Raw genomic sequence first — 26,708 nt, 5'->3', positions numbered from 1 at the left:
TTTACCAAACCAATGCAGCATATAAAATATGCAATCTCGAGAGCATAGAAAAACCCACAGTTCATCCGCAAACCAAAACATGGCATGTTCACGTAGTACAACACAAAGCACGATTATTTGGTTTGGGTACACTGGCTCTCGTTTTATTCATACAGCCTGACACCATATAAGGCGCAAATGGCTCATGCTGATCCAAGGTAGCGACCCATCCAAGTCGAGAAGCGAGACCAGGCCAGGTCGATCGCTTCCTGGTTCTCATCGGTCGAACCCATCTCCTTCCTCCTCTTGACGGCCTCAGGTGACGCGTTCATAAAGGCATGCGAGCAGCCAGGGTAGATGTGGACTTCGTACGGCGCTCCGGATGACTTGAGCTTCTCCTCCAGCGACTTGGCTGCCTGGGATATCAGATTACCAATGTTACATTCTTAGATCGAAATGCTCGATTCGGCTTCTATTAGCAGACTGTAATCGTTGCCTACTCCAATGTACATCAGCAAGATATTGTATGGAATCAAGCCTTTCCTAAAAAAATGTAACTATTTAACAATGCTGATTATCATAACAACATGAAATGGAAACAAGTTTGCCCCAGGCATAATGTCAATAACAAAAAAAACACAACATATGACAGAAGGTCTTACCGTGATATCTGAAAATCCAACAAAACTGTCGGTCTCCCCAAAATGAGCCTGGATGGGAGCCTGTGCTTTGGAAGCATCAGCAAGCTCAGAAGATGGTGTTCCATAGAAAGCAACAACAGCATCAACCTCTGGGACTAAAACTCCACTTGCAATTGACAAGGCGCCTCCCATGCAATAACCAGTAACACCAACCTAGATGCAGAGCATATGGAAGAAAATATGTTATCATAAAGCAATTAATTACATTGTGCACGATTTCATGAGATCATAGACAAGCCTTTTATTTTGCTAGGCATTGTCCATCAGTAAGGATATATCAATGTGCCATGGGTCATGGGTGTACCCACAATTACTAGGGGCAATAAGTTAGGTGCATTGCAAGCAACCAACTCAGGTGAGCAATATATCCAAAGGATTAGCAACTTCCCATGCAAAGGCATACGTACGAAATCAAGACATTTCAGTTACTAGGTTTATTTTCTACTAACCAAGAATCTGACAGTAACCATATTTATCTTTAAATGACATTTGCTATAGCCAAATCTTATAAAGAGCATAGCACTTCGGAAATTAAGAATTAAGAAATCTCTCTCCCTCTACATAAGCGCAACTTCTCCCGGCTGCAATGCTCTACCTTCTTCAATCCCCCTTTCATCCAAACCAATCTAGCTATTGCTGAAATTTCTACCAAACTACCTATGTCTAAAGTAAGCACACACCAAGATACAAATGCACCATAGGCTTTAACTCTACAGTCCTTTTAATTGGGTAGATATGTATGGCATTTCAATTTTGTTTATTTTCAATAGTGGACAGAGATGTAATTTCAGTAGTACAGAAAACATCAGAAAACAAACAAACAACAAATAATATTAACTCTACCTTGGATGATCCATTTGCTTTGAGCCATTTAACTGAAGCCTGAATATCCTTGACTGCACCCTGCCAGTCTAGACCTTCCATCAGATGCTGGGCTTCTGCTACATCAAGAGCAACCTTCCCACGATACAAACTGAAAAAGGAAAGCATGTCGGTTAACAAATATCTTGGCTGAGAAACAAAACGCTAAGCAATTGTTAGACTTATGGACTCCTGTTCCTAGAATTTTGCTTGGAATAAGTGATGCTGAAGAAGGGAAATTTGCTTGTCTGCATGAAATTGAGTGGCATGATCCAATTTACTGGAGTTTGATGGGAATTCTCTCATTTGCCACAGTACCATGCACAAAGACAGATTTACCCATCTTCTTCCCCTTGTCTTCCTCCTATTCCCCCTTTAGTTGTGCCTGAGCTCCAGTCACCCCTTTCAGGTAAGCTCCTGCCACCCCTACTCCTGCTCCTGAGCATGAGCCCTCGTGCCCCAGCCATCCGACCTCCTATCCCCTCCTCCTTTCCCATCTCTTTCCCCTAGCTCCTGACCAAGGGAAGCGTTGAAGCCAGCAGGGGATGCGCCAATAGTTGACATGGTGTGATGGTGGCTGGGGTCAGCAAACACCTTAAAGGTGTTAAGGTCACCCTTCCTGACCTCCCTGACATGGTAGCCCACTTCCATGAACTTCCTGCCAAGGACAAAAATACCAACCTCCCACTGTGCATAGGCAGTTGTTTTGCAAGTTCAGGAACAGCAGCTAAAGCATGGATAAGGGTAGTGGCTGGCGCCGTCGTGGGTGGTGGCAGGTGGTGTTGGAGGTAGATGAAGGGCATTAGGCAGTGGTTAAAAATAACCACTGTAGCAAATGAGCGAATTTGCATCAAACTCAACAGCAAAAGAGCACACAAGCTCTGTGAAAAATGTGATTATGCCATTTAACTTTGTGACAATATAGATAATTTCTTGCAAAATAAAGAACCATAATTCCTTGCAAATAAGGAACCACAAGATATGAATATATGATCATACTCTGGAATGAGTGCTCTATATCCTTCACCAATTTGGGAAATGTGGATGGCATGATTCTTGACCTCATAATCAACCCCCCACCACTCTTGCAAAACCACAATTCCAGGAGCATTTTCTTTGCCAACAAGATAGGCGTCAAAAGTCTGCAGATTAACATTAGATTAATTTATGAGTAAACCACATTGATAATTTACCAAAGAGCAAAAGATAATAATATCATGTGAACTGTGCAAGTACTATTGACTTTGTGAGTTAGTTTCGCATTGTACCGTTACCATATGAAGAGCAATTCTTGCATGGTTGGCAGAAAGTTTGTCTTTGTGAAGGTTGAGAACCATAGTATTAGTATGCAAGAAGTCAAGGAAAATATTGACACTTTTTGTTCAGTTATGATTGTGCTATGCCCTAGTTTACAAAATGATTTTTTGAGAAGACAGTTTACAATTACAATCAGTGGGTTACGCTGGATGTTATACTGCAGTAATAAAGTTACATATAGTAATCATTGTCTATCCAAGGAACCAAGGGCGACTAGGTGTTTATAAGAAAGTGAGAGCATCAAACCATGGCATTGTCTCCAAAACTCAAATAAATTTGACTGATGCCTGAGCAACATTTCATCTTTCCTATTTTCACCAATCATGAAATCACCACATATTTATAGCAAGTCATCTTTCCAGCCAATTTAACTCATTGAGCTAACTGATCTTAGATTAGGCCAAGTTTCAAAAGCGTCCCACCCTGGAAATTTTTCTGGTTGGAAAGAAATTGGGTACGTATAAGGCTAATGCACATTTCTATCCCAACCTCAAGTAAACTGTATGGATAGAATAATCAAATAAATGCATAAAAAGGTGCATATAGGATGAAAAATCTGGATTAGTTAAGGTGAAATCTGACACTGTAAAGTCAGTACTACCAAATTCAATTCTACAAATATTTCAATTAATCAATTATACGTACACACTACACTTAAAAAACAAGGAAAATGATATGAATGATCTGAGATCAATAAATCTCCCATTATATAAAAAAAGAAGGAAAATGACACAAACGTTTCCATATTGGTACTGACAAAAGAAAACAAGAAATGTATGGACAACTGTATTACCCCACATAACGACACAAAAATTTTCAGGGAATACAGATTATCCACCAAATTCAAGGCAAGCCTGCCTTGTGATTACTCAATAGCATCCAGTGCCATAAATTTTGTGTGAAAGAAAAATGAAAGTTAAAGGGTAAAGCACACGTGGGAAGGGAAAAAAAAAAGGCGGCAAAGTCAGTCCTAAAATCGAACATCATCATGCCTCAGTATCACCACCCTTGCACCGAACACACGAAGCATAGACGATTATCTTATGCCAACGCGAAAACCACTACCAGCGGAAGCCCACCCGCCCCGAGCAGAACAGAACGGAGAAACGGGAGAAAACCCAAAACCCTAGGGCGCTCGGGCGGTCAGGCTGAGTTGGCTGGATGAGGTGTAGTGAGGCGGGTGAGTGACTGACCGTGTCCTCGCGCTGGATCTGGACCTTCTGGAACGGCGCGGTGGAGGATGCCATGGCGGCGGCGCGGGGCGCGAGGCGGCGGGCGGAGGCGGAGCGGAGGGGCGAGCGGCGGAGTGGGGAAGCGAGGGAGGAGGAGGAGGTGGAGAAGGCGCGGCGTAGCAGCAGCAGTTGGGCTGTTGCCATCCCCTCAACAAACCCCAGCTGACGAGTAGTCCTCGGTGGGTGCGTGCGTGGATGCTGTGGTGTGGCGTGGCAGCGTCCCGTTGAAGGCAGCCCACCACGGGCCACCGCTTTTGATGGCGAGGAAGAAGGGAGGGCCCGGCGCGTTGCGGCCTGCCTCGCCAGCACGGCACCCGCTTCAGCCAGGCCCGCGGTCTCTCTCTGGAATCTGGGAATCTGGATGGGACGCCTCGCAATAATTAACTTTTCATCACTCTTATATTTGCCCATAATAAATTTATCACTGAACTTATATATCTGAAGATCAACATGACATGTACAGTAAGAGTCAAATCTATTATTGTGTATTTTTATGAGTGACAAAAAATTAAATGCTCCGTATATACTGCGGGTGGATTTTTTATTTATATTTTAATTAAGAAATCTAAACAATTCTTTTTTGCTTTTAAAATTTACAGATGTATACCCCTTCAATTCAATGGCCTCCGGGAGAGTTCATCTTAGGTCCTCTGAAATAACGTTTTCTAGGGCTTGGCCTCGTACATACATGATTTTCTTAGTTCCATGCCAAGATCCGTACATAATTTAGCTTTTTAATGTTATAGATATATAGTTTTTTTAATATATACTACAGTATATATATATATATGTGTAGATTTTTAATAAATATATAAATAAAATACACCCCGCCGGGTCACGTAATCCTGGGCCTGGTGGCTTGTGGACCTTCATCACCGCTCGGATTCGACCGGTTGCCTCCATAGTTTGTTACTTTGATGAACGCTTGTCCTTTGCCCAGAATCCTCGACAACGTTGAGCTGTTTCCTGCTTTGTAAAAAAGCAAGCTCAAACTCCTTTTAAAAAAAGCAAGCTCGAAATTTTAAAACTGAGTTAGAACGTAGGGTGTGAGTCCTTTTTTCCACATGAATTAGATTGTCGCCGGGCAGCTTCTCACTCTTCTAGACATGAATCATTTTCTAAAAAGAAATCTTCGTGACATTTCTTTTACAAAAATTCAGATCAACTGTTTTGTATGTGTTGTTAGAGCTGCCCGTTGTGAAATTTCATCCACTAGAATAAATTAGGATTTACAATTCTAGTGTCCACAATATTATACATGTGAAAGTGTTTTAATCGTGATTTTAGTGAAGTGACATATTTTTCTGTGGACTTCATCTCTCGAATCTCAATCCTATGTTAAGAGCTCAGGAATATCGCATTGATATATGTATATGCCGTAACGTATGTAGGCTTAAGTCTTCCACCGTTCCATGCGAATCCATGTAAATGAAAAGAAACACATTACAAAACCTAGGGAGTTGTAGTGACAGGGCTAATAGACGGCCATGCCTCATGGTGCCGGTCCAGTCATGAACATATTGTTCATGGTTGTGCCACGTTGGGCAGCCACCTTGGTACGGCACGGCACGGCCAGCGACCCATCTAAGACCTAGCGCATGACACAACTACGATATGATGATATCCACCTTACCCTTTTACTCGATCCTTTAGGCTCTCGGAGAAGAAAGGAGGAAGATGATAGCTTAGCGTGGGCGAGGAGCTCGGCTACAAGCACGGAGGTCTCGCTGCTTGGAATACAGCACGGTCATCGTCGATGAGAAGGAAGAAGCGGTGCCACGGCGGAAGAGGTAGGAGGTGGCATCCGGCACCCACGGCGGGTTGATTTTGACATGAGAGTTTTTTCACTATGGGTTGATTTCGGGGATAGTCATGGGTCATCCTAAACTACCCCTATCTACGCCACTGGCTCCTAGCAGTGGTGGTGAAAAACCTAGATAAGATGATAGGCTAATGTTGGTCATGTAAAGTGTCAGGCCACTCTAGCGCTACACGTCACGAGGTCACCATGGGCCATGGTATCGACACGTCGGTCGGTCAGTCGATACAGCACAACCCATAAGTGTCCTGCTAACCCGACCTAGCTCGTCCATTTGGACATGTATAGCTGAGACAAACTGAGCTATCAGTCTATTCCAACTTCATCGGTTAGCAAAATACTATAGAAACTTTTGAGTTTGTCTAGATTAATTAATGTATCAATGTCTATGTTTCGTATACTTCCTCCTCCGTAATATAAGACATAACTACTTTTTTCTTTGTCCCATAATATAATACGTGCATGCAAGTATACATTAACTAGCATATTTTTCATCATCAAAACATTCAATCATGTTACATGCATGTATACCTGCACTTAGATAATCTAAACGAGAAAATAGTTATAACTCTTTTTTGGTTTTGAGTCAGTAGTGGTTGTGCCTTATATTATGGAACGGAGGGAGTATGTGTCTAGATTTATTGGTACACGTAAATCTAGACTAGTATGTGTCTAGATTTATTAGTATACGTAAATCTAGACTAGACAGAAAGTTTTATAATATAAAACATAGAGAACAATTGTTAGCATTAATTCTGCCATTCTGCAAGGCTCACGGCAAACTACCTAGACAAGCCGCCTGCCAAATCTCAAGCCTGATACAAGCTCGAACAAAATTCAAGTCGAGCAGCGCGAGCACAACCAACCTCATAAGCTGTATACCATATTTTAAGAATAATCTTTTGATAAAATTATTAATTTCTAGTTAATAGTACGAGGGAAAGAGGAGTAAAACAGATAAGATAAAATACATGAACATTAATTCATCACACGTATATAAAAACGGTATATTTGATAAACTAGTTTGTCAAAATAGAAAAAAAATAAAACTACTAAAGCCCGTTTGAAGCTTGAGCCCGGCTCGACAAAGTTTGATTTGTGCCTCTAGCTTGCAAGCTTATGTCCAAGAATTCTAACATATCATCTAAATTTACTCATCCATATCTTTATTTAGATAATTATTTAAAACAGTTTTATTCTCCATGTCTATTTATACTCTACGATTATGCCTAGGATGAACCACAAAGGCCCAACGACACTCGGCCCGCGACGATCCAGACCCACTCGCCGCCGGCGCCGCCCTCCCCACCTCGTCTCGCCGGTCCGCCTCCTTCCTTCCGCGCCGTCGCCGTCGCGGTTGGTGGCTGCGGCTTGGCGTGGCAGCTAGCTAAATGGGGAAGAAGCGCGGCGGCCACGGGGCGGCGCCCAGGGGCGGGAACCAGGCCGTGTCGCTCCGCGAGGAGAGCTCCGGGAAGGCGCGCGCCGACGCGGCATCCCTGCTGAGGGTCCGGCACCTGCAGCGGCTGGCGGCTTGGGCGGGCGGGGAGGCCGGGGTTGGATCCGTCGGCGCCCTGCTGGGGCGACGCCTCGCCGCCAACGCCGAGGCGGCCGGGGTTTCTGTGGGCGCCTCCACCTTCCAATGCCAGAGGTGAGGGCCACTTCTCGGTTGGATGCTCGCGTCCTTCACAACTTTTACCTCTTAGTTCTGGGGCAGCGTGTTCAATTCTTCTACTCAAAGTTCCTCGTTTGATTGTTAATTATTCTTCAAATTGTTACATGCTATTGAAGAATCAGCCTGCCCCTTCACCTTGAATTCAACCAATACCAGATATTATTAGGGTTCTAATCCTCCTTAATCCTTATACCTCTAAAATTTTTCCGTAGCTGTATGTTAAGCAGCATTTTAGCCAGTTCAAGTACCTGTTCTACTAGTTACTCTCCCCGTTTCACAATGTAAGATTTTCTAGTCTACGTAGATTTATATGGATGCTAATGAATCTAGACATATATATAAATTATATACATTCTTCAATTGATAAATTTAGACAAAGCTAGAAAGTTTTATAATATGAAATGGAGGTAGTACTATTGACGGAAAAGTTAAGCAGATCATCCTATCCTATGCATTATAGAAGTATCAGGCAGCTTTCTCAGGCTCGCAGCTCCCAGCTAGAACATTACGCTACTAGTTTGAAAAGCTATTATACAACATTGGTTGGCTAAAGATCCATCATCTGAACCCCCTAGATTTAGCGGTTGCCTGTGACTTGAACCACTACACCTGCAGCACGCCAACAGAGCCACTCGTCTGAGATTGTGTTAAGCAACTGTCTAGGCAACTAGTTAACTGCTTGGAAAACCCTTTTATGGATATATGGTCGTCGTATCACCTCGCTGCATATGGAGTATTATGAAATTTTGCAACATGATTTATCTAGTTGGATCCATGCTTTGAAGTTTGAATTGTGCATATTTCTCAGACTTTGTCTGTGCGATTGATTATTCTCAAGTTATAGTTGAATTTGTGCAAATTCCCTTTCATTCACAAAACAACGGCTCATACTGACTTGCATTGATTAAGTCACTAGGTGGTTTTGTTTCAGTTATATTTATTCTATTATCTGTTCTCAGCAACCACTGCTGCTGCAATACCGATTCCTATGGCTTAAAAACTGCTAGTTCATGTCTTCATGAGAACACCATACTAAGTCCAAACAAATGATTTATCATATGTTTCTTTGTGAAAATTTTGTAGTACAAAAATTGATCCACAGATAAATTGTGGGAAAAATGGGCATTTTATTGGCCACAGATTCAATAACACAGTGCACTAACATTTGCATGTACAATTATCTCTTTACCCTAAAAGGAATTTCTTGCAATCTTGCACCACACGTGACCATTCCGCCTTATTGTGTCCTTAGAATACTGGTGTAGTGTTAGTAAGAAGCCTACCATGTAGGAAATTGAAAAGAGTAGTCAACCTGATAATGCCATATAGCTGTTCCAAATTGAACAAATTACAGCGTAATAGTTGCCATGCGTTTGTCATAACTGTTATTAGAAGTCAACCTGTAATTATTATTAATAGTATGATGCAAAGCACTAATATAGCCATGTTAAAGTGACTAAGAAACATTTTGACATACTATGGGGTTGTTGGTAATTCGGTGTCCTAGTTATGCTCATGTTTTTCTGCTGCGGTACTGGAACATAAGCTTTACTCAGAATAGAGCAAAATCTTGCTTTATAGGTCTTCTGAAGAAACATTCTTCAAATGTTGCAGGTGTGAAACAGTATTGCAGCCAGGCTTCAACTGCACGATTCGGATAAAGAACAACAAAAGAAAAGCAAAGCGCCGCAAAAAGTTAAACACTTGCCAGAACAGCATTTCTTATTTGTGCCATTTCTGTGGAGATCAAAACCTAATAAGGGGCAGTGGAAAGAATATTGTGAAGGGCTTGTTATCATCAAGAAAGCCAGTTAGCATGGACATAACCAGCATAACGTTGAAAGGGGACAGAAGTAACAAGAGATCAGTAAGCGTAAAAGAGGGCATTGAGTATTCTCAAGCAGCAGTCTCACAACCAGAGTCATCATCTCAGATGAAACAACCAACTCATCAAAATAATGAGCATGAGGAGAGGCCACTACCTGATCTTCTTGATGAATGTATGGAGAAAGAGGTAGCGTCTTCATCGGTAGAACCCAATCAGTCAGCAGCTGCTACTGATCAGGAGGATGTCTCACAGAAAATGATAGTTACAAGCACAAATGAAAGTATGCATGAAACTGAGCCTGTTTCTGCTAACAAAATTGAAATGTGTCAATCCGATGTTCCTTTGAAGGCAGAATTTCCAGTTGGATCAAGTTTTGTTACTCCTCAAAAGAACAAAGTGATGGATGTGAAGGGCCCTAAAGGTTCTGCAGAAGCACCCAATACAAGAGGCCTTCAGAACAAGAAAGGGGAGATGTCTGGTTCTGTTACTGGCAAGGCCCCTACAGTGCCTACCAAGTCTGCTACAAATCAGGGTGGGAAAAACGATCGATCTGTAGCCAGTGGTTCTACTCAGGCGTCTGCTAGTTCGAGGAAGCGGACAAGAAAAGGGTGGACTACGCTAAAACAGATTGCTGAGAAGGAAGAGCTTGAGAGAAAAGAGAAGATGGGTAACTTTGTAATCCCATTCTTTATGCAATGATAGATCTTACAGTTTGCGCTAAGTGTAAACTTCACTGTTGGCGTATTTGTTGACACTAGCTTATAAAATTTTCATCATATTTTTAATTACTAAATTTTCATGCATCACAGATATGCACAGAGGCTAAGAGCAAAAACACAATGCAGAAATGGATTGAGAATGTGCTTCAGGGTGGATGTATCTGGTCTAACGTACAAACTAAGGGTTGAGTGTTAAGCTTTTTCAGGAAAAACGTTAAACGATAAATTTGCAAACAAAAAATAATTTTTAAATAAAGCTTTTATATACATGTTCATTGTGATCAAAAAGCAAAGTTAAAATTTAAATTTTGGCAAATAAGTACGAGTGAAAATGAAAAGATGAGTGTGTAAAAACATACGGAGTATTACTCCCTTAAATCATAAATATTTGATATTTGATATAAAATTTGGTTAAACCTTTGAAAACTTTGAGACAAGAATTGCTTTTCCAAGAGTATGGAACAGATAAATTGGGGTTTTCTTTTCTTAATAACAAATAAACAAGGTACAATGAGCTTTTACCACTACTACAACCTTGCAAGGTTAAAATCCCATAATACCAAATTAGTCCTCAGATGCATACTTAATTACTCAAGTCAGTCTCCAAATATGCGAGCCACTTTCTGACATCAATTTCCTTAAGTACTCCATTACATACAGCTGTGCACACTGATCAAGTGAAAGCAATCAATGGTTGATCAGGAGCGGCGCCGGCATTGGCAAGCCGTCGTGGACGCCGGCGTGCAGCAACTCCACCTTGCAGTCGAGCGGCAGGCTTCGTGTCCTCCTCAGTTAGCAGCGTCTCCTCCATCTCCGCGCCGTCGCTCCACGGGTGCACCTCCGCCTGCCTGCAGCCGCGCCGGGTCCTCCCCTTGCGCGGCATCACCATGTCGTCCCGCCCCAGCCGCAGCGACGGATGAACCGAGGTAGATGAACCGCTGCTTCTTGCCGGCGGCGGATGCGGTCGAGCGTCTGGCCCTTGCACCTGTTGGGCGGGCGGACAGGTGTCGAGGCAGCAGCTAGCCGTACGTGCGGGGCGCGCGTGGAAGTCGTGGTGCATGCGGCGCGATCGATCCTGAGGCGGCCGTCGGCTCGGGTTGGTGGTGACCTCGGAGAAGCACTCCCGGCCGGAGGGCCGTGGTGGTCGAGGACAGCGCGCGCGCGTTCGATGAAGAAGCGGCCGGTTGGTGTCGCTCAGGATCCTGAGGTTGTCGCAGCCGAGGGCGTGGCAGGCCCTGATGACGGCGAGGACGGTGCGCGGGTCGAGCGGCGCGGCGCCGCGCGGAGCACGTGTTAGGATTAATCTTGTTGTTTACGTGTTATTTAGTGCATGTGGTAGGGAGCAAGTGAGTGACTGCATTTGTGAGTTAGTATGATCCATGAGTTGTATGCAAGTGACTGCCAAGTCAAGAAAAATGCGTGCTGACGTGAAGAGTGGATCAACTAGCTAGGTTACATGTGTGTTCTGCATGCAAACGTACGTGTGCGAGTGGCTGTGAGCTTTGCAATGCAGGAGTTAGTTGTTAGCTAGGGAGAGGTGCATGTGTGCCCGGCCATGCAGCTAATTAGTGGCTATATATGTAAGCTTGTAAGCTTTTTGAGTTGAAGTGTGCATGCCGTGGAGGATAAAAAGTTGATTAGTGCTGGTGTGCAGCGCCGAAGAAAATTCTCTTGTGTGTGTTTGATCATCACTTCATCGTGTGTGTGAGATCCTGTCAGCTGGGCCATCAGCACGCAGGCGACGTGTCGTGGAGCGTCCTCCCGCGCGCGTACGTGCAGCTCCCCCATGATGGCGTGGGTAGCGCGCGGCGAGGGCGTCGACGACACGAAGTTGTCGCTGTCGGCGTCGTGTCGATGATGGTGTTCCACGGAGTAGTTTGCTCGCTGCCACATGGACAGTCCATGCATGGTTCTTGCCAGGTCAGGGCATGGTTAAGGGGCTGTTTGAGATAAGGGACTAAAGTTTAGCCAATTGTCCTATTAGATGTTTGGACACTTATTATAAATAGTAAATATAGACTATTAATAAAACCCATATATAACCTTAGACTAATTTGCGAGACGAATCTATTGAGCCTAATTAATCTATGATTAGACTAAGTGATGCTACAGTAAACATGATCTAACTATAGATTAATTAGGCTTACAAAATCATATAGTGGATTAGCACTCATTTATAAAATTAGTTTTTTATTAGTCTGTATTTAATGCTTTAAATTAGTATTCAAACATCCGATATGACATAGGGCTAAAAAGTTTAGCCCCATCTAAACATCTCCTAAAAACTTTGAAACTTTCCGTAGAAGAGAGCCTGGCTCTACGCCCGGCCGGCGGCCCCAGCAAGCATGCATGAGCACCGGTTCTAGGAATCAACCGACTAGATGAGTGCCTCATCAATACTGTTTTGTGTCAATATTTGACGGCAAAGCTTGCATAGTTTGGTCTAAGGTTCTCGGTGCCGATTCGTAGTATTTTTTTTGCGGTTTTTTTCTTTTTTCCTTTTTTGAATTTTGATCGAAGTTATCGGTGGCAGCTCGTAGTATAGCAAGAACCTGCGTACACTGATGACATCAACCAAAATTAGTATTGTTTTATGGTATTAATCTAACTTTTTCATAAGAACTTAGATGGTGATCAACTTTATATGAAAATAGTCTACAATTTTGTAGTTAACGAATTTCATTGGAATCCATTTAGATGCTTAAATATATACTTTAAATCTCTCGGTTCGTATGGGTCAAAATTAAAAAAAAAAATCTATAGCTAACAAAAGGGACGTGTAGCTTGAGCTAGAGTTCGAATCCCACCATTGACAAGTTACAAATGAATTCAAATAATCGGCAATGAGTCGAGTCGTCCGTGCGCGCTAGTTCTAGCATACAACCGACACTAATGAAAAATTTGGTTATTTTTTGGAGATGCTTCTAATGGTGCAGTTAGTGGTTACTATGTATTACTAGCTTCGTCCCTAAATGTTTGACGCCGTTAACTTTTTATGCATGTTTGACCATTCGTCTTATTCAAAAATATTTCAAAATTATTAATTATTTTTATATCATTTTATTTATTGTTAAGTATATTTTTATGCATATATGTAGCTTTACATATTTTACAAATTTTTCGAATAAGACGAATAGTCAAACGTGTATAAAAAAGTCAACGGCGCCAAATATTTAGGGACGAATGAAGTACTATTTACTGGATGTTCGGATCAGTATTAACGAATATTCATGATGCGGCACGTGTCCCGATCTTCATGTCGTAGGATCTTGATCTCGATAACTAGTGATAGAATAGCCAGATATCTTGCTGCAAGCAGCGATAACTAGTGTAACCTGACAAATAAAACTCGAAGTCAACCACCATCTTTAACCGGCAACCTGAATCGAGGATTCGCCCAACCACACTCTCAAGGAACCAATCAACACAACCTACAATCAATCAAGGAGAACCTTGAAGGGAGTAGGAGCGCCAATTGGGAGCGGATGAAGCCGCAGCTTCTGTAATCCCGCGAAGGAAATCACAAGAGCAAAGGGGTAGAGATCACTCTCAAGATTTGTTAGCGCTTGGCTGAACAAAGGTTTTTGTGTTCTTGATATCAAAAAGTCTTCTTTAGCTATGAAGCAATGGAGTCTTTATACTAGGAACAGCCCTCCTAGATAGGTAGAGACACAAAATAGAAATGAAAAGACACAATAGGTGAAAGGTTTTCTCGAAATGCCTTCTGAGTGCTATTGTCTGTGTGGCTGTTGGCCTTCTGCGCAGTCTTGATTGTTTTGGTCATAATTCCTTCATAGAAAGTCCAAAAGGCATGCCATTTGCTGCGTTGGAAAGCTAACTTGACAGGCTTTCAGACCATGTGAATCATGCACCATGAAACATTGTATATTGTACATTTTTACACGAGAAGTTCACCATCACGTAGATTGCTGACTTGCTGACCAGTCTGCATTAAACTAGTCGGATCTCATAAGTTAGGAATGCAAACCACTCTGAACTGGTGGCATTAGAAACTAGACTTCACAAGCTTTCCAAATTGTCCTCATGGAGCTTCATAGCTTTTGGAAATCAAAAGTTATGATTGTTTCTTCGATCGGTTCAAATAGAGTGAACTGGATCGAGTGTGGCTCTTCTGTGTAGTCATCTCTTTCTATGTTCTTGCCATCCTCCCTAGTGAACCTGAGCATTAGCAATATGCACGACTTAGGTAGTATATAATTCTCATTAATATTAAAATGAACTTCACAAAGTAGTGCGTTCACCTCTTGTTGTAGTTTCTTTGCTCGACTACGTGTAATCGGACCACCAAAGTCTTGAGCTGGTGTCGATGTAGGTGGTACTTGAATTGGTGTAGCTTGAACTGAAGGTTGTATGTCACGGCCAGAAATTTATAGCAAATTTCTGAACAATAGCATGTATTAAATCTCGGTCCAGGAATCAGCCCGAGTACACACTATGACAAATTAATAAACAGTTCCACGACTTAGAAACAAGTAAAAACAATTATCTATCGAAATACAGCGGAAAAGAAAAATAAGACTAGAACCATCTATTCTTCAGCTTCAGCTGGCGATGACGGCTCCACACCACAGGCATTCTCGACGGCGGACTGAACCTCATTTCAACCTCGGGAACAACCTTCTTCTGACTTCTGACTCAAGCTCTGGCACTTGCTCTGGTGGAAAAAAAATTAAGTAAGGCTGAGTACAAACCACCATACTCAACAAGTAACACCCAACAGAGGAGAATAATGAATGCAATAGGGTGTCAAGGAACAGGCTAAGGTTAAATAGCACAAAAGTTGCAGTAATTTAGCAAAACAGAAGATAATAGACTGAAATAAAAGTAAAGTAAACATTTAAAATAATCATCCGCTGTTCAACGTTACACCACGTTGCAACTAGCCCAAACCACTGTCCAACGTTACACCACACTGCAATAGGGTCAACCCTCTGTCCAATGTTAAACCACGTTGCGACAGACCCAAACCACTGCCAACGTTACACCACATTGCGCAGGGTCAAACTAATTCCAAGATTAATCAAGTTATTAAAGGTTAACTAATCCCAGTGAATCTGTCAGTTCGCCCAATAACCGCAGGCACGGCTATTCGAATAGTTTTACTCTGTAGAGGTGTACAACTTTACCCACAAGAAATGGCTCCCAAGCATGTTACCATGCCCCAACGTATCACCACGATACCTCAGTATGGAAACCATGATAAGACCTTTCACCTAACCCTCCCTAGATAATCGCACCGCACTTCAGGTTTCACCCCCTCCTTTACACCAAGTCGGGCAGTCCCCTCTTGTGCCTTGTGAATCCGGAAGCAACAGACGCTTTCGTTACTCCACGATTGCCCGTCCATACTCCATCACGCTCACCCTTGACTTGGTATGTCGAATAGGGACAAACAAGATTACGAGTCTAACCGTTGCTCATTCTGGCTTGTGGTTAGTACGTGTAAGACTTTCAGGGTTTCCTGAGAACCGGTCCTTAATTGCTATGGGCATGACTCTCAAAACCATGCACCCACAGCCCACCATAAGCAATATTTTAGTTGTATTAATCCACATCGGAAAATTCATCATGATCAAAACCATTAAAGGTCTATCAAAGTCTAATCATTAATTAAATGGTAATTGGTGAGCTAGTTGAACCAAGCATGGCTAAGCATTGCCTAAACCTGGGATGACAATAATAATAAGTGGGGATCAACATATATAAAGGTAATTGCCCAATAGATAAATATAATAAATAGATTTGCATAAAACAATGCATGTTTGAATATAAAGCGGGAGCATTTTATAACCATAGGTTCAATATGTTCAAAGGAGGGTGCCACTTGCCTTGCTTATATCCACGAGGAACTTCGGCGATGACTTCAGGAACGAACGGCGCTACGACGGGGTCAAAACCTACGACAAACAAAGCAAAACAAACAAAAATAGGCTATAAAACTACTGAAACAGAGAAAGAAACTATTTTTAATGGATTCTTGGCATTTTTCTTGATTTAATGAAACTTGAATGGCCTAAACGGAGACTAGATGAATTACTTATGAATTTTAGAAGATTAACTGTGTTTTTAAACTAAACAGGAAACCTTATTGATTTATTGCGCACTTAATCAGAGGCGCTAACGTCAGCAAGGAGAGAGGAAGGAAATGCTGACGGACGGGACCCACTGGTCAGTGGCACGATAGAGGGGAATGGAGTATGACAAGTGGGGCCCACTAGTCATAGACTCGGAGAGAGAGGAGAGGTGATAGTGGCTGGCGTGTGGGGCCCGCAGGGAGAGAGGGAGCTGATGGGCGGGGCCCATAAGGCAGTGAGAGACGGAGAGAGTTTTAGCGGGGCCCACAAGGAGAGAGAGGAGAGGGGGTATGACGGGTGGGACCCATTACCCAGAGAGATCGAGCAAAGAGGAGGAGGGTGGTTGTGTTAGCCGAACAGAGGAAGGGAGGACGCCGGCGGCGCTGTGGCGGCGGACGGCGGTGAAGGCCGGCCGACGGTGGGGACAGAAACCGGCGGCTAGCGGCGCGGCCAAAGGCCAGCGGCGCAAGATGGCGCATGGCCGAGAGAGCTAGCGAGTGAGCGGGGAGCAAGGGCAAGGGGGAATCAGCGATGGCCGTGAGGGATCGGCGGCGCACGACGATCCGACGACAGGCGAAGGGACGACGACGATGACAAGAGCGCGCACGCGCGTGGTGGCGGCGTCGGCTTGGCAGTGGCGCCCGGAGGGGGAGAAAGAGGGGAAAAAGGATGGCGGCGGCTCACCGGCGACGAGAACGGCAATGACGAGTCGGCGTGGAGGAGGCGGAGGCGGCAACGGGGTTGCGCGGCTCGGAGCGGCGACGAGTGGCGGGTTAGGGTGGCGGCGGAGGACACCGGCAGTCGGCAAGCGGCGGGGCGCACTCGCGGTGGCACGAAGAAACAGAGGAAGGGAGGAGAGCGGGCTCACCGACGAACGACGGCGATGAGGGCGTGAGGATGACGACACTCGGGCGGTGATCGGTGTCCAGCGGCGCGAGGACAGCGGCGCACGGGCGACGAGAGCAGTGCTCCGTGGTGGCGATCGGCGACATCCCGGGGCGGGGGCGTCGGTGCTCGAGCGGTGGCGAGGGCCAGGCGTGGGTGAGGCGGAGAAGGACGGCAGTGTAGCGGCGACGGCGAAAGGGGGCGAGCGGCGGCCATGGAGGGGATTTATAGGGAGGCGACGCGGCGGTGGCGCGCTTAGGGCGGAGGGGCGGTTAGCGCGGCCGGGGTGGACGCGGCGTGGCGAAAGCCGGAGGTGGTTGGCGGCGGCGCGGGACGCGGACGGGAAAAGCGGCTCGGGTGTTGCGCGTGGCCGTTGCGGGACATGGGCGGGGCGAGGTGGCACAACGCGGATGCGTGGCGGCTAGCGGCACAGCACAAGGCGAGGGCGCGATGTAGCTTGGCGTGGCGGCGAACTCACGACGCGGCGCGGCGAACCCACGGCGCAGAACTTGAGACGGAGGGGAGAAGCCGGCGCCGATGGATGAAGATGCCTCTGACAGGTGGACCTCACCTGTCGGGTCCGAGGGAGAGGGGGGAGGTGAGCCGGACCACGAGCACGTGTGTTGGGCCGCAGCCCGGCTCGACCCAGGGAGGAAAGGGAGAGAAGAAAGGAGGGGAGGGGAAATAGGCTGGCCGGAGGATGGGGAGGAATTAGGCCATGGCGGCTTGGGCTGCCGGGAGGGAGGAAGGGAGAGCAGGGCGAGTTAGGCCGACCTAGAGAAAAGAGGGGAGGAAACGAGGAAGTGGGCCAGCTGGCTGGGCCGAGAGGAGAGGGAGGAAATGGGGACTTCGAGCGCGGGTTGGGCGCGACTCGGGAAATGCGTGCATAGAACACACACTCGCAAAACAGAACTAAAATGTGCACGAATTAGAGATTCACACGATGAGTCAGATCCGCAACACGAACTTGTGCACAGTTAGCGGGAAGACGACGGGATTAACGACCCGTTAAATTGAGATTTAACGACTCGCTAAACTAGAATCAGACGACTTTAACATAAAATCAATCCACGTACGAAATTAAAGTCTGCACTGTAGATCAATCTCACGTTAGCTAATCAGATTAGAAAATAAGCAATTACACGGTAGATCAAAGATAGATTGATTCGCATGAGTAAAACATATGCAAACATGAGATTTGGTGAAGAGATCAGCGACGGATTGCTGTTGTTCCTCGCTGTTCGGATAGAAATCCTAAACAATTAAACGGTAGATGAATTTAGATTGATTCGTAAGAATAAAATATATGCGAACCTGAAATTTGGTGGATAGAAACCAGCCGGCGATGTGCTGCGAACAGGGAGCAGCAGGGACGCAGGGGAGACGGTTGTCGGCTGCTGGCTGTTCGGCCGAACCGGCGACGGCCCGGCAGAGAGACAGCGTGGGCACAGCGTGGCTGAAAAATAAAGGGGAAAAGTGGGGGCTTGGGGGTCTATTTACAGGGGAGAGCTAGAGATAAATCTAATTACTTATCTCCTATTAAGAAGGAATAGATAAGGTTTCAAAGGGATAAAACTAGAGTTCTAATTAATTGGAGTTAGTTTAAGGTGAGAGAGGGCTGCTCACGGGCTGGCAGGGGGGACTTGTGCGCACGCACGGAAGGGGGGTGGAAAGGTGGAGTACGACACAAAGGGGAGGGGGTGGAGATCGTACAGGGAGAGAGGAGGAGGGGATCGGCCAGGAGGAGAGAAAAAGAGAAGGGAAAAAGGGAGAAAGAAAGGAGGGAAAAAAATGGAAAAAAGAAGGGAAAAAAAGAAATTGTCTCCAATTTTGCCGATTTTTATTAAGTTTATTTGAGCAAATTTTATTGACTGCAATTCAAATTTAAATCCTGTTAATAATTTAAAATGCTTTCGGGACATTTTAGAACATTCCGAAAAGCTTCTAATTAATTAATTTATACACTAATTTTCTCCTAAACTTTAATTAATAAATTATTTTTAATACATTATTTAATTAATTTTTGGCTTAGGTAAAACTCAGAGCGTGACATTGTAACATGTTGTTTGTTGGCGTGGTCATATCAATTCATCTATATTTGTTTATGGTGTTGGTCTCTTGTTCTCCGTAGTACAACAGGTTGTGCCATCTTGGTTGTGCAGGTAGAACTAGTGGATTTCAGCAGGTGCATGCATGCATGTCCATGTTTTACACTAAGCATTTGTTGGCTGTAGCAAGTGCCCATGGCTTTGGTTTTCTGCGCAGCATGTTTTGACGAGAGCTTTGCGACTGTGAGATAAGTTAAACTTTGTCACTCGGAATCAAGCTGGATGTGATTGTTGGTATAGACGGAGCTAGAATAAAATATAGAGATATGTCTCTTATTCGATCACTTTGTAGTATTTTAAATTGAGTTTATACTGTTATGGATGTCTGACATTGGACTAAGAGGGAATACATATATAATAAAATATATTAGCTCAACCTAAACAATTAAATATATTAACTCAACCTAAACAATTTTCTAGATTAGGTGGCTAGGAACCCCATGGTCACTGTAGCTCCGCCCGTAATTGCTGGGTGCAACAGCCGAGTAGTATCTCGTTTCTTCTATGTGCCAGAGAAGTTTTGAACCGTCTCCTCAAATGGAAAAAAACGTAAAATTATGATTTCATTTTTTGACGTTTTCTTTCATGGATAATCGTCTATTTGTTTTTACGGATTTATTGTCTGAATCTCTTGGCAGTAAACTAGAACAATCTCGCGGTGACGGACCTTCTCACTAGTTTAACATACAGATATATATGAAAGCGGCTGCCTGCTGACCATGTACAACTGCCTCTATGGAAAAATATAAGTATACATAGGATTTAAATTTTGTACTGCCACCCCCATTTTATATTGTAAGTGCACGACGGTGGTCCGATCTTTCGGTGACTTATGATAACTACACTTTGGGAGAAACATTGACGATCCGACTACAACCAAGACGTTGTGTTACGCCTTAGCGATCGATACACCTCTTCTTGGATCATTGATCTTGACGGTACAAAATCAACCTTACTCCTGCAAGCAAATCGAAAAAACAAGAAAGAACAAGGTAAAAGCAATCTGGTATTGCAAATAGAAATTGAATATAAATGATAAGTTGGGGTTCTGAAGAACAAGTATCCGAGTGGTTGTGCCAACACACGCGTATACTACCAAGTAACAAAGACTAAACTTTAATCTAACAAAACCCGAGAAACCCTGAAGGGGTAACTAGCTATTTAGAGGGATGGAAGGACGACCAAGGATGCCCTAGGGTCGTGCTCCACCAGATTAGGGCGCACCCCATTTGTGTCCCTCTTGGGCCGGGGTCCCAAACAAAGTTATAAGCGCAAAGGCCCAAGACAGGTGACCCAGCACCATGTTTCTTCATTTGCGGATGACTTAGATGGAATTTGATGATGAGGTTGGATCCGTTGGAAAGAGAACTCTGAAACCTTTTCATCAAGTACTCATGAGCCGTAAACGGAGCTCGTATGAAGATTCGGCAACCGTTCAAACTTAGCAATGTAGCGAGTGGCCGAATCGGATTCCAACACTTGATCATCTGGATCTTGATATGAGCAATGGTTATAGCCGTGGTCACATTATAGCCTTGTCTGAATTCATCGATTGATGAATGTATATAATTTATATGTGTCTAGATTCATTATCATCGATATGAATCTAGACAAGACTAAAAAGTGTTACATTGTAAAATAAAGAGAGTATAATATAAGCATGTATTCACTTATTTCTATGATTCTAATGTCTACAGAGCCAATTAGGTTATCGAGAAGGGAATTTAATAAAACTCAAAATTTTTAAAAAAATCATACTTCAAATGACTAAAGGAGAATATTCTAACCACAACTTATGTTTTGGATAGGATGTTGTGGATGTACTTCCTCGATAACAAAAGGAATAAGTCTACTTAATGTCCCTCAACTTATCGTCCAATGTGTTTTTCGTCTTTTAACCGCAAAATCAGATACAACCGGTCCCCGAACTATCAAAACCGGTGCAAAAATAGGTCCTTCGGTAGTTTTAAAGGCGGTTTTGGCTGACTTGGCGCCTGCATGGCTAGTTTGGCTAGGTCTCCGTTCCACGTGGCATTGACATGACACTTACATAGCAATTATATATTAAAAAAATAGTAGGCCCACCTGTCAGCTGTACATAAAAAATGATTTAAAAATGGAGGCCCACGTGGGCCCATAGCCAGCTACCCAAAAGAAATAAATATGTGGGGTCACGTGAGCCTACCATTTTAAAATCATTTTTTGTATGCAGCTGACAGGTGGGCTCACTGTTTGATATAAATTGTGATGCAAGCGTCATATCAATGTCACGTGAGACGGATATCTAGTCAAACTAGCCATGTAGGCGCCAAGTCAGCCAAAACCGTCTTCAAAACCATCGAGGGACCTCTTTTGCGCCGGTTTTGATAGTTTAGGGACCGGTTGTATCCAAGTTTTACGGTCAAGGACGAAAACAGTCTAGACGATAAGTTGAGCGATCTCATGTGGACTTATAACATAACAAAATATGCAAAGAGTTGAGATGTTGTGAACTTGGAACAAGCCCACAACCCGCTTCTTCGTCAAAAAGAGCCCACACAAAACACTGGCCCAAATACTAATTGCATCTAGCACAAACCCTAGAGCAGACAGCCCAACTCCTCCTCCCTTATTATCTCAAAAAAAAAAGAAAGAAAACTTTTCCCCATTGGCCGCGACGACGAAACGCGACAGGGACCTGCGCCGCGCCGCTGCGTCCCGCCGCTCACCGCCGACGCCGCGCGCCGCCCCCACTACAGCCTCTCCATCCGGCCGGAGCCGCCGCGGGCGCTCCGCCTCCCGCCTTCCACCGTCCACGCTAGGTGCGCGCGCCTCATCACGTCAGGCCGGATTGGGCCGCTTGGCCAGGCAGCGGCCGGTCGAGCGTCCTACCCCTACTCCCTAGCCCCCACCCGCTCACCCGTCGCCGGCGGCGCCTCCGACCACCGTAGGGGCTCCGTGCCGCCGCCTCCCAGGTACTTGCTGCTGCGACGTAGGCGAGGGTTCGCTGCTGCTGTGATGGGACTACGGTTTTATGCCCCCATTTTTGGGGAAATCACTGGGGCTATTCTTCTTCTTGTGTTTGATTAATGATCTCTTCGCCGTCGCTGCCTGCAGGGGGAGTCATGGCGAGGTTGATGTCGTCCGCCCTCATCAGGGGTCTCGTGAGATCGAGCCGCGCGCCGAGCGTAGCTGTAAGGCTCTCTTGCGCCGTCCCCTCCTCGACAGATTCTGTAATGCAAATCGTATCGACAGATTCTGTGCTGATTGTTGTGTCCACCCATTTTTTTTGTTCCCTTGATGAGAGCCCTCTAGGTTTGTTCTCTTGTAATGTTTTAATTTGCTGCACTGCTTATTCACGCCTATGTTGTTAACCTTCTATCCCTGGGTTATGTAAAAAGTCTCAGGTTTTCTTACACTTCCAATGTATTAGAGAGGTGACCAATCTTGCACTGATAATTTTCTGCAAGCAAATTGTATAGCTTTACCTCCTACGTAATTATGTGAGATGTGTCATCATTTTGGCGATATAAGTACTTATTGTTAACCATATTCTATTAGTGTTTATTATGCTCTAGTAATATATATTCCCTGTTGATCTCATGATTGTATGACATACTTTTTTTCATTATAATTGGAAGAATAGGCTGTTGTGTCACAACCAGCTATCCAGCACTTTAGGAACTACTCATCAGGACTTGGTGGCGATTCTAGTGCAAGTGGGGAGTCAAGTTCAACACGAGTAGCTACTGACCCTGATACACATCAAGATTTCCAGCCTACAAGCAAAAGTCCCAACATGTCTTTTGATGACATTGTTGCTCAGGTATTAACATAAACAAACTTTTGGAACATTTAAATTGAAGAACTTATTTTCTGGGAAGGCTAGCCATATCTAAGTTTCATTATGTATTTCTGCCGTTTGTTAATGCTGCCTCATAATCGTTGGGTAGGATATCAAGGAGAATCCAGTCTTGATCTACATGAAGGGTTATCCTGACGCTCCTAGGTGTGGTTTCAGTGCATTGGCAGTTAAAGTCCTCAAGCTATATGGTAAGTTAGGACTATGTTCTGATTTGTTGAAATACTGGTGATAAGACACTCCATAGATTCTTAAACTATATTGTAACCTATTGCAGATGTCCCAATCAGTGCTAGAGATATTTTGGGAGACCTCAAGCTCAAAGAGAGTGTCAAAGCCCACACGTAAGTGGCTCCTTGTCTTTCCTTTCTGATATTGCGTTACCTATCTTTTAGACGATAGACCACTTGATGGAACTAGTCTGGTAGATTAAATTCTTCATGACATGATACTGTATGACAGTATGATATTATATGGTAAAGGTTTAAGGTAGTTTTAATCTTTTACTTTAGGTCATAAAAAGAACTTCAAGAAATGATTACGGTAAAAGAACATCTGAAGCTAATGTCAATTCAAGATGGATGAATTAAGATTGGCATAGGTTGATCCTTTGAGGCTTTATATACAGCATTCTCTTTCAGAAAATATTACCAGAGGCACCAGGCTGTGTTCTATATTACAGTAGTATGGAACTCCACTTGTTATGTACTTATGTTTAGTGTAGAAGGCTTCGATTCTATGGAGTTTAAATATTGTGTATAATATAACACATCGATTGCCATGTGCCTTTAAGCTCGTTCTCAGAAACAGGCAACTGTTTATTCTTCGACAAATTCACTACTTATTCTATTTTGCTTGTGCAGCAACTGGCCTACATTTCCACAAATATTTATCAAAGGAGAGTTTGTTGGGGGATCTGATATCATATTAGATATGCATCAGGCAAGTGAGCTTATTGTAAAGTCCCTGGTTTTCATAACTAGGTGTATCAATCTAATATCTTAATTCTTGTATCTGTGTTATTGATTCCTTATTTGTGTAATTTTCTTCAGAAGGGTCAGCTTAAGGATGTGCTTGGCGATATTGCACAAAAGCGTGAGGAGAAATAATCATCGTGAAGAAGATATACTACGGCATTTTTGTCATGTGAGCTTTAGCATTAGTATGAGAGCTGGATGGCTCCTTTCTGATTTTCCGTTTCCGTTTCACAGCCAATATTTTTTCAGTGATCACCGCATAGTTTTTTTTTGTGCAGAACTGAGTATGGATTTGCTTTTTCCAGTTGTTTGGTCTTCTCATGTAAGGATGGTGGAACCCTTTGTTCGTTATAAATAAATGCCACTCTGCTACGCCGTTAAGTAAATGCCGCTGTTTCTTTTTGGGACTGGGGCTGATTGTACGGTATATTTACAAACGAAAAATAATTTATAAATTAAACTTTTATATATGTATTATTAGTGATATAAAGCCAAGCCTGAAAAATAAACTTCATTGAAAAACTCTAAAATCAACTCTATATTAGCGATATAAATGATGGAGGTATAAGCTCTGCCTATAAGGGCCTATTTGGCACAGTTCTACCTTTCAACTCTAACTTATCTGGAGCTGGAGTTGTGTCAAACGATATATATTCTAATTTTCTTTTAGCGGAGTTAGCGGAGCTGCTTCTAAAAAAATAAACTATAGGGTGGAGCTGAGTTTTTTCTGCTCCACTTCATGTTAAAAGACCACTACTCTATTATTTTATTATAATTACTTGAACCTGTCACTCGTGTATCCTAATATATTCTTATCATCTCTCTTCGGACGTAAAGCGCAGGATGGTTTGCAGCAGAGTTGGACTCAGCAACGGTGCTCACGACGCAATAGATTTATACCATAGGATGTTATTTTATTTCATTTATGTTTATGTTTATGGTAATGCTATTTTATATTATTACTAAACGTTTATATGGTGTGTTAACTGTCATATAGATTTTTTGGTTTGTAACGTGTTGTTTAAATTCAAAAGAAAAATAATCGGTATTTAATTATATAGAAAAAACATATTAAATTATAGCTTAATCATGACCACACATAATCCAGAAGGGTATTATTATCAATATACTCCATATCCTCTCGTTTGATCTGCTCTACAGCTCCAATTGAAGCATTTCTCACTAGAGTTAGAGTTTAGAACTAGAATCTAGAGTTCAAAGTCCTACCTAACATTATGGTCTTATATGTACAGTACTGTTATGTTCTAGCATTTGATCTGACTTGTGTTACTAACTAACCGGCTCATAGCAGAAGCGCATAAGGGTATGTTCAATGTAGAGTCCATTGTGGGCTCTATCTCAAGCCATGTCAGTAACAAGAGTCTATTTTATAATGATACATACAAAGGTAGAGTCATTTGTAGTTTCTACATCAATGCAATAAAATATTTTTATTACGCTAGTTTTCGTTTTGTACACCCTTATGCAAAAAAGTTTCTTTAATTAAATGTTAAGAGTCGACTCTAAGCCGTTGCCATGCATGACAACAGCTTTCTCTGTTACAAATTTGTTTACGTAGAGAGTGAGAGAGTCAGCTATTAGACACATTTGTATGTGTCCTAAGTTGCGTTATCCGAAGTTTCTCGACGGATCTACCACTTGCATGGTCATTTAAGGAAAAAAACCATATTTATAAATAGAAAATAATTTTTAAATAAAAATCTTATATACATGTTTTTAGCGATTAAAAGTAAAGCCAAAAAATAAATTATGATAAAAAACTCAAATTAACTCTAAACTTAAGGATGATGAAAATTTTAAATTTGGGTTATAAGCAGAAGAGAAACAATGAGGCCCTTGATCTATCGTATGTTGTGCTGATATTCTGGTGTACTGTCCATTTGGAACTATCTACTAGGGTAGTACTATAATAACATGAATGGTAGCATATAGAGTATCACATTTGTTCCAAAATATAAGCATTCTATTTTATTTAGTATATTTTATTTAGTATAGATTAAGGAGATATTAAAAGATTGTTTTTACTAACTTCAATTGTTAATTTCTGAATTTTGAATTGATTAAATTCCTTTCTGAATATCTGATTGACTCTAGGGTCATAGGAAGGATTTAAATTATGAAAATTAATGTAAACTCATATTATGGTATAAAATTTAAATTCTAAAAATATGTGTGTTTTGGGACGGAGGGACTATATAGACCAGTTGTGATTAGGGAGAGTTGTATTGGGAATGAGCATGATATTATTAGAGGAAGTACAGTAGAAGTTTATAAGCCCAAACTACAAGCATACGTGGAGGACACGAGAAAATGATATAAGACTAATAGTGAGTCTTATTACTAATCTATTATACATATTAGTTTTAATATAAACTTATATGTAGTAGCACTAGTCTATTCTACTATTAAAGTTAACCAACCCCATGAATCCCCTCTTTTAATGTTAAGTGGGAGGAGTGAATGGTCGCAGGGTTTGTCATAAAATTTGAGGAATTTAGCGAAAAAAATATGTGGTAGAGATTGATTTATAGTGTAGTTTTGTGTGAGAATTGCATGAAAAGTGTATTTCCCGACTATTTAAAAATCGTTAGTGAAAAATACCAAAAAAAGGAAAATCGCACTTTTCATTGAAAGGCTCATCATTTCATACCGT

General features: G+C 42.9%; 3 protein-coding genes across 4 annotated transcripts; 2 read left to right on the top strand and 1 right to left on the bottom strand.

Moving 5' to 3' along the window:
- On the bottom strand, positions 1–4,266 carry LOC102722535 (protein usf). Its single transcript, XM_006644186.3, has 5 exons — positions 4,052–4,266; positions 2,541–2,683; positions 1,524–1,653; positions 642–833; positions 1–395 (listed from the first exon to the last, which is right to left on the bottom strand). The coding sequence occupies exons 1-5, from the start codon at positions 4,232–4,234 to the stop codon at positions 183–185; spliced, it is 861 nt and encodes a 286-aa protein (XP_006644249.1). The 5' UTR covers positions 4,235–4,266; the 3' UTR covers positions 1–182.
- Positions 4,267–7,165: 2,899 nt separating this feature from the next.
- Positions 7,166–10,277, top strand: LOC102712132. The gene is made up of 2 exons (XM_040527818.1): positions 7,166–7,557; positions 9,196–10,277. Exons 1-2 carry the CDS (start codon positions 7,301–7,303, stop codon positions 10,106–10,108), a joined length of 1,170 nt encoding a protein of 389 aa, XP_040383752.1. The 5' UTR covers positions 7,166–7,300; the 3' UTR covers positions 10,109–10,277.
- Positions 10,278–21,823: 11,546 nt separating this feature from the next.
- Positions 21,824–24,497, top strand: LOC102722256 (monothiol glutaredoxin-S4, mitochondrial-like). Of its 2 annotated transcripts, XM_015838084.2 has the most exons (8): positions 21,824–22,170; positions 22,313–22,389; positions 22,842–23,021; positions 23,149–23,248; positions 23,335–23,401; positions 23,921–23,999; positions 24,110–24,203; positions 24,313–24,497. In XM_015838084.2, exons 2-7 carry the CDS (start codon positions 22,321–22,323, stop codon positions 24,164–24,166), a joined length of 552 nt encoding a protein of 183 aa, XP_015693570.1. In that variant the 5' UTR covers positions 21,824–22,170; positions 22,313–22,320; the 3' UTR covers positions 24,167–24,203; positions 24,313–24,497. The 2 variants fall into 2 exon arrangements, with proteins under 2 accessions (XP_015693570.1, XP_015693566.1); XM_015838080.2 differs by having other exon boundaries at positions 24,110–24,493.
- The last annotated feature ends 2,211 nt before the right edge of the window (positions 24,498–26,708 follow it).

Source organism: Oryza brachyantha, chromosome 1, assembly GCF_000231095.2.
Source record: "Oryza brachyantha chromosome 1, ObraRS2, whole genome shotgun sequence".
Lineage (NCBI taxonomy): Eukaryota > Viridiplantae > Streptophyta > Magnoliopsida > Poales > Poaceae > Oryza > Oryza brachyantha.
The sequence above is the reverse complement of the archived record's forward strand: the minus strand, read 5'-3'. Positions and strand labels throughout refer to the sequence as shown.

What these genes read in the sequence shown, in the direction of transcription:
- LOC102722256 (XM_015838084.2), top strand. Translation starts at nt 22,321, where the DNA reads ATGGCGAGGTTGATGTCGTCCGCCCTCATCAGGGGTCTCGTGAGATCG. An exon ending in TAAAGTCCTCAAGCTATATG is followed by an intron (nt 23,249 to 23,334) that starts GTAAGTTAGGAC and finishes AACCTATTGCAG; the next exon opens with ATGTCCCAATCAGTGCTAGA. An exon ending in GAGAGTGTCAAAGCCCACAC is followed by an intron (nt 23,402 to 23,920) that starts GTAAGTGGCTCC and finishes TTGCTTGTGCAG; the next exon opens with CAACTGGCCTACATTTCCAC.
- LOC102712132 (XM_040527818.1), top strand. Translation starts at nt 7,301, where the DNA reads ATGGGGAAGAAGCGCGGCGGCCACGGGGCGGCGCCCAGGGGCGGGAAC. An exon ending in TCCACCTTCCAATGCCAGAG is followed by an intron (nt 7,558 to 9,195) that starts GTGAGGGCCACT and finishes CAAATGTTGCAG; the next exon opens with GTGTGAAACAGTATTGCAGC.
- LOC102722535 (XM_006644186.3), bottom strand. Translation starts at nt 4,234, where the DNA reads ATGGCAACAGCCCAACTGCTGCTGCTACGCCGCGCCTTCTCCACCTCC. An exon ending in AAGCAAATGGATCATCCAAG is followed by an intron (nt 834 to 1,523) that starts GTAGAGTTAATA and finishes CTCTGCATCTAG; the next exon opens with GTTGGTGTTACTGGTTATTG. An exon ending in TTGGATTTTCAGATATCACG is followed by an intron (nt 396 to 641) that starts GTAAGACCTTCT and finishes CTGATATCCCAG; the next exon opens with GCAGCCAAGTCGCTGGAGGA.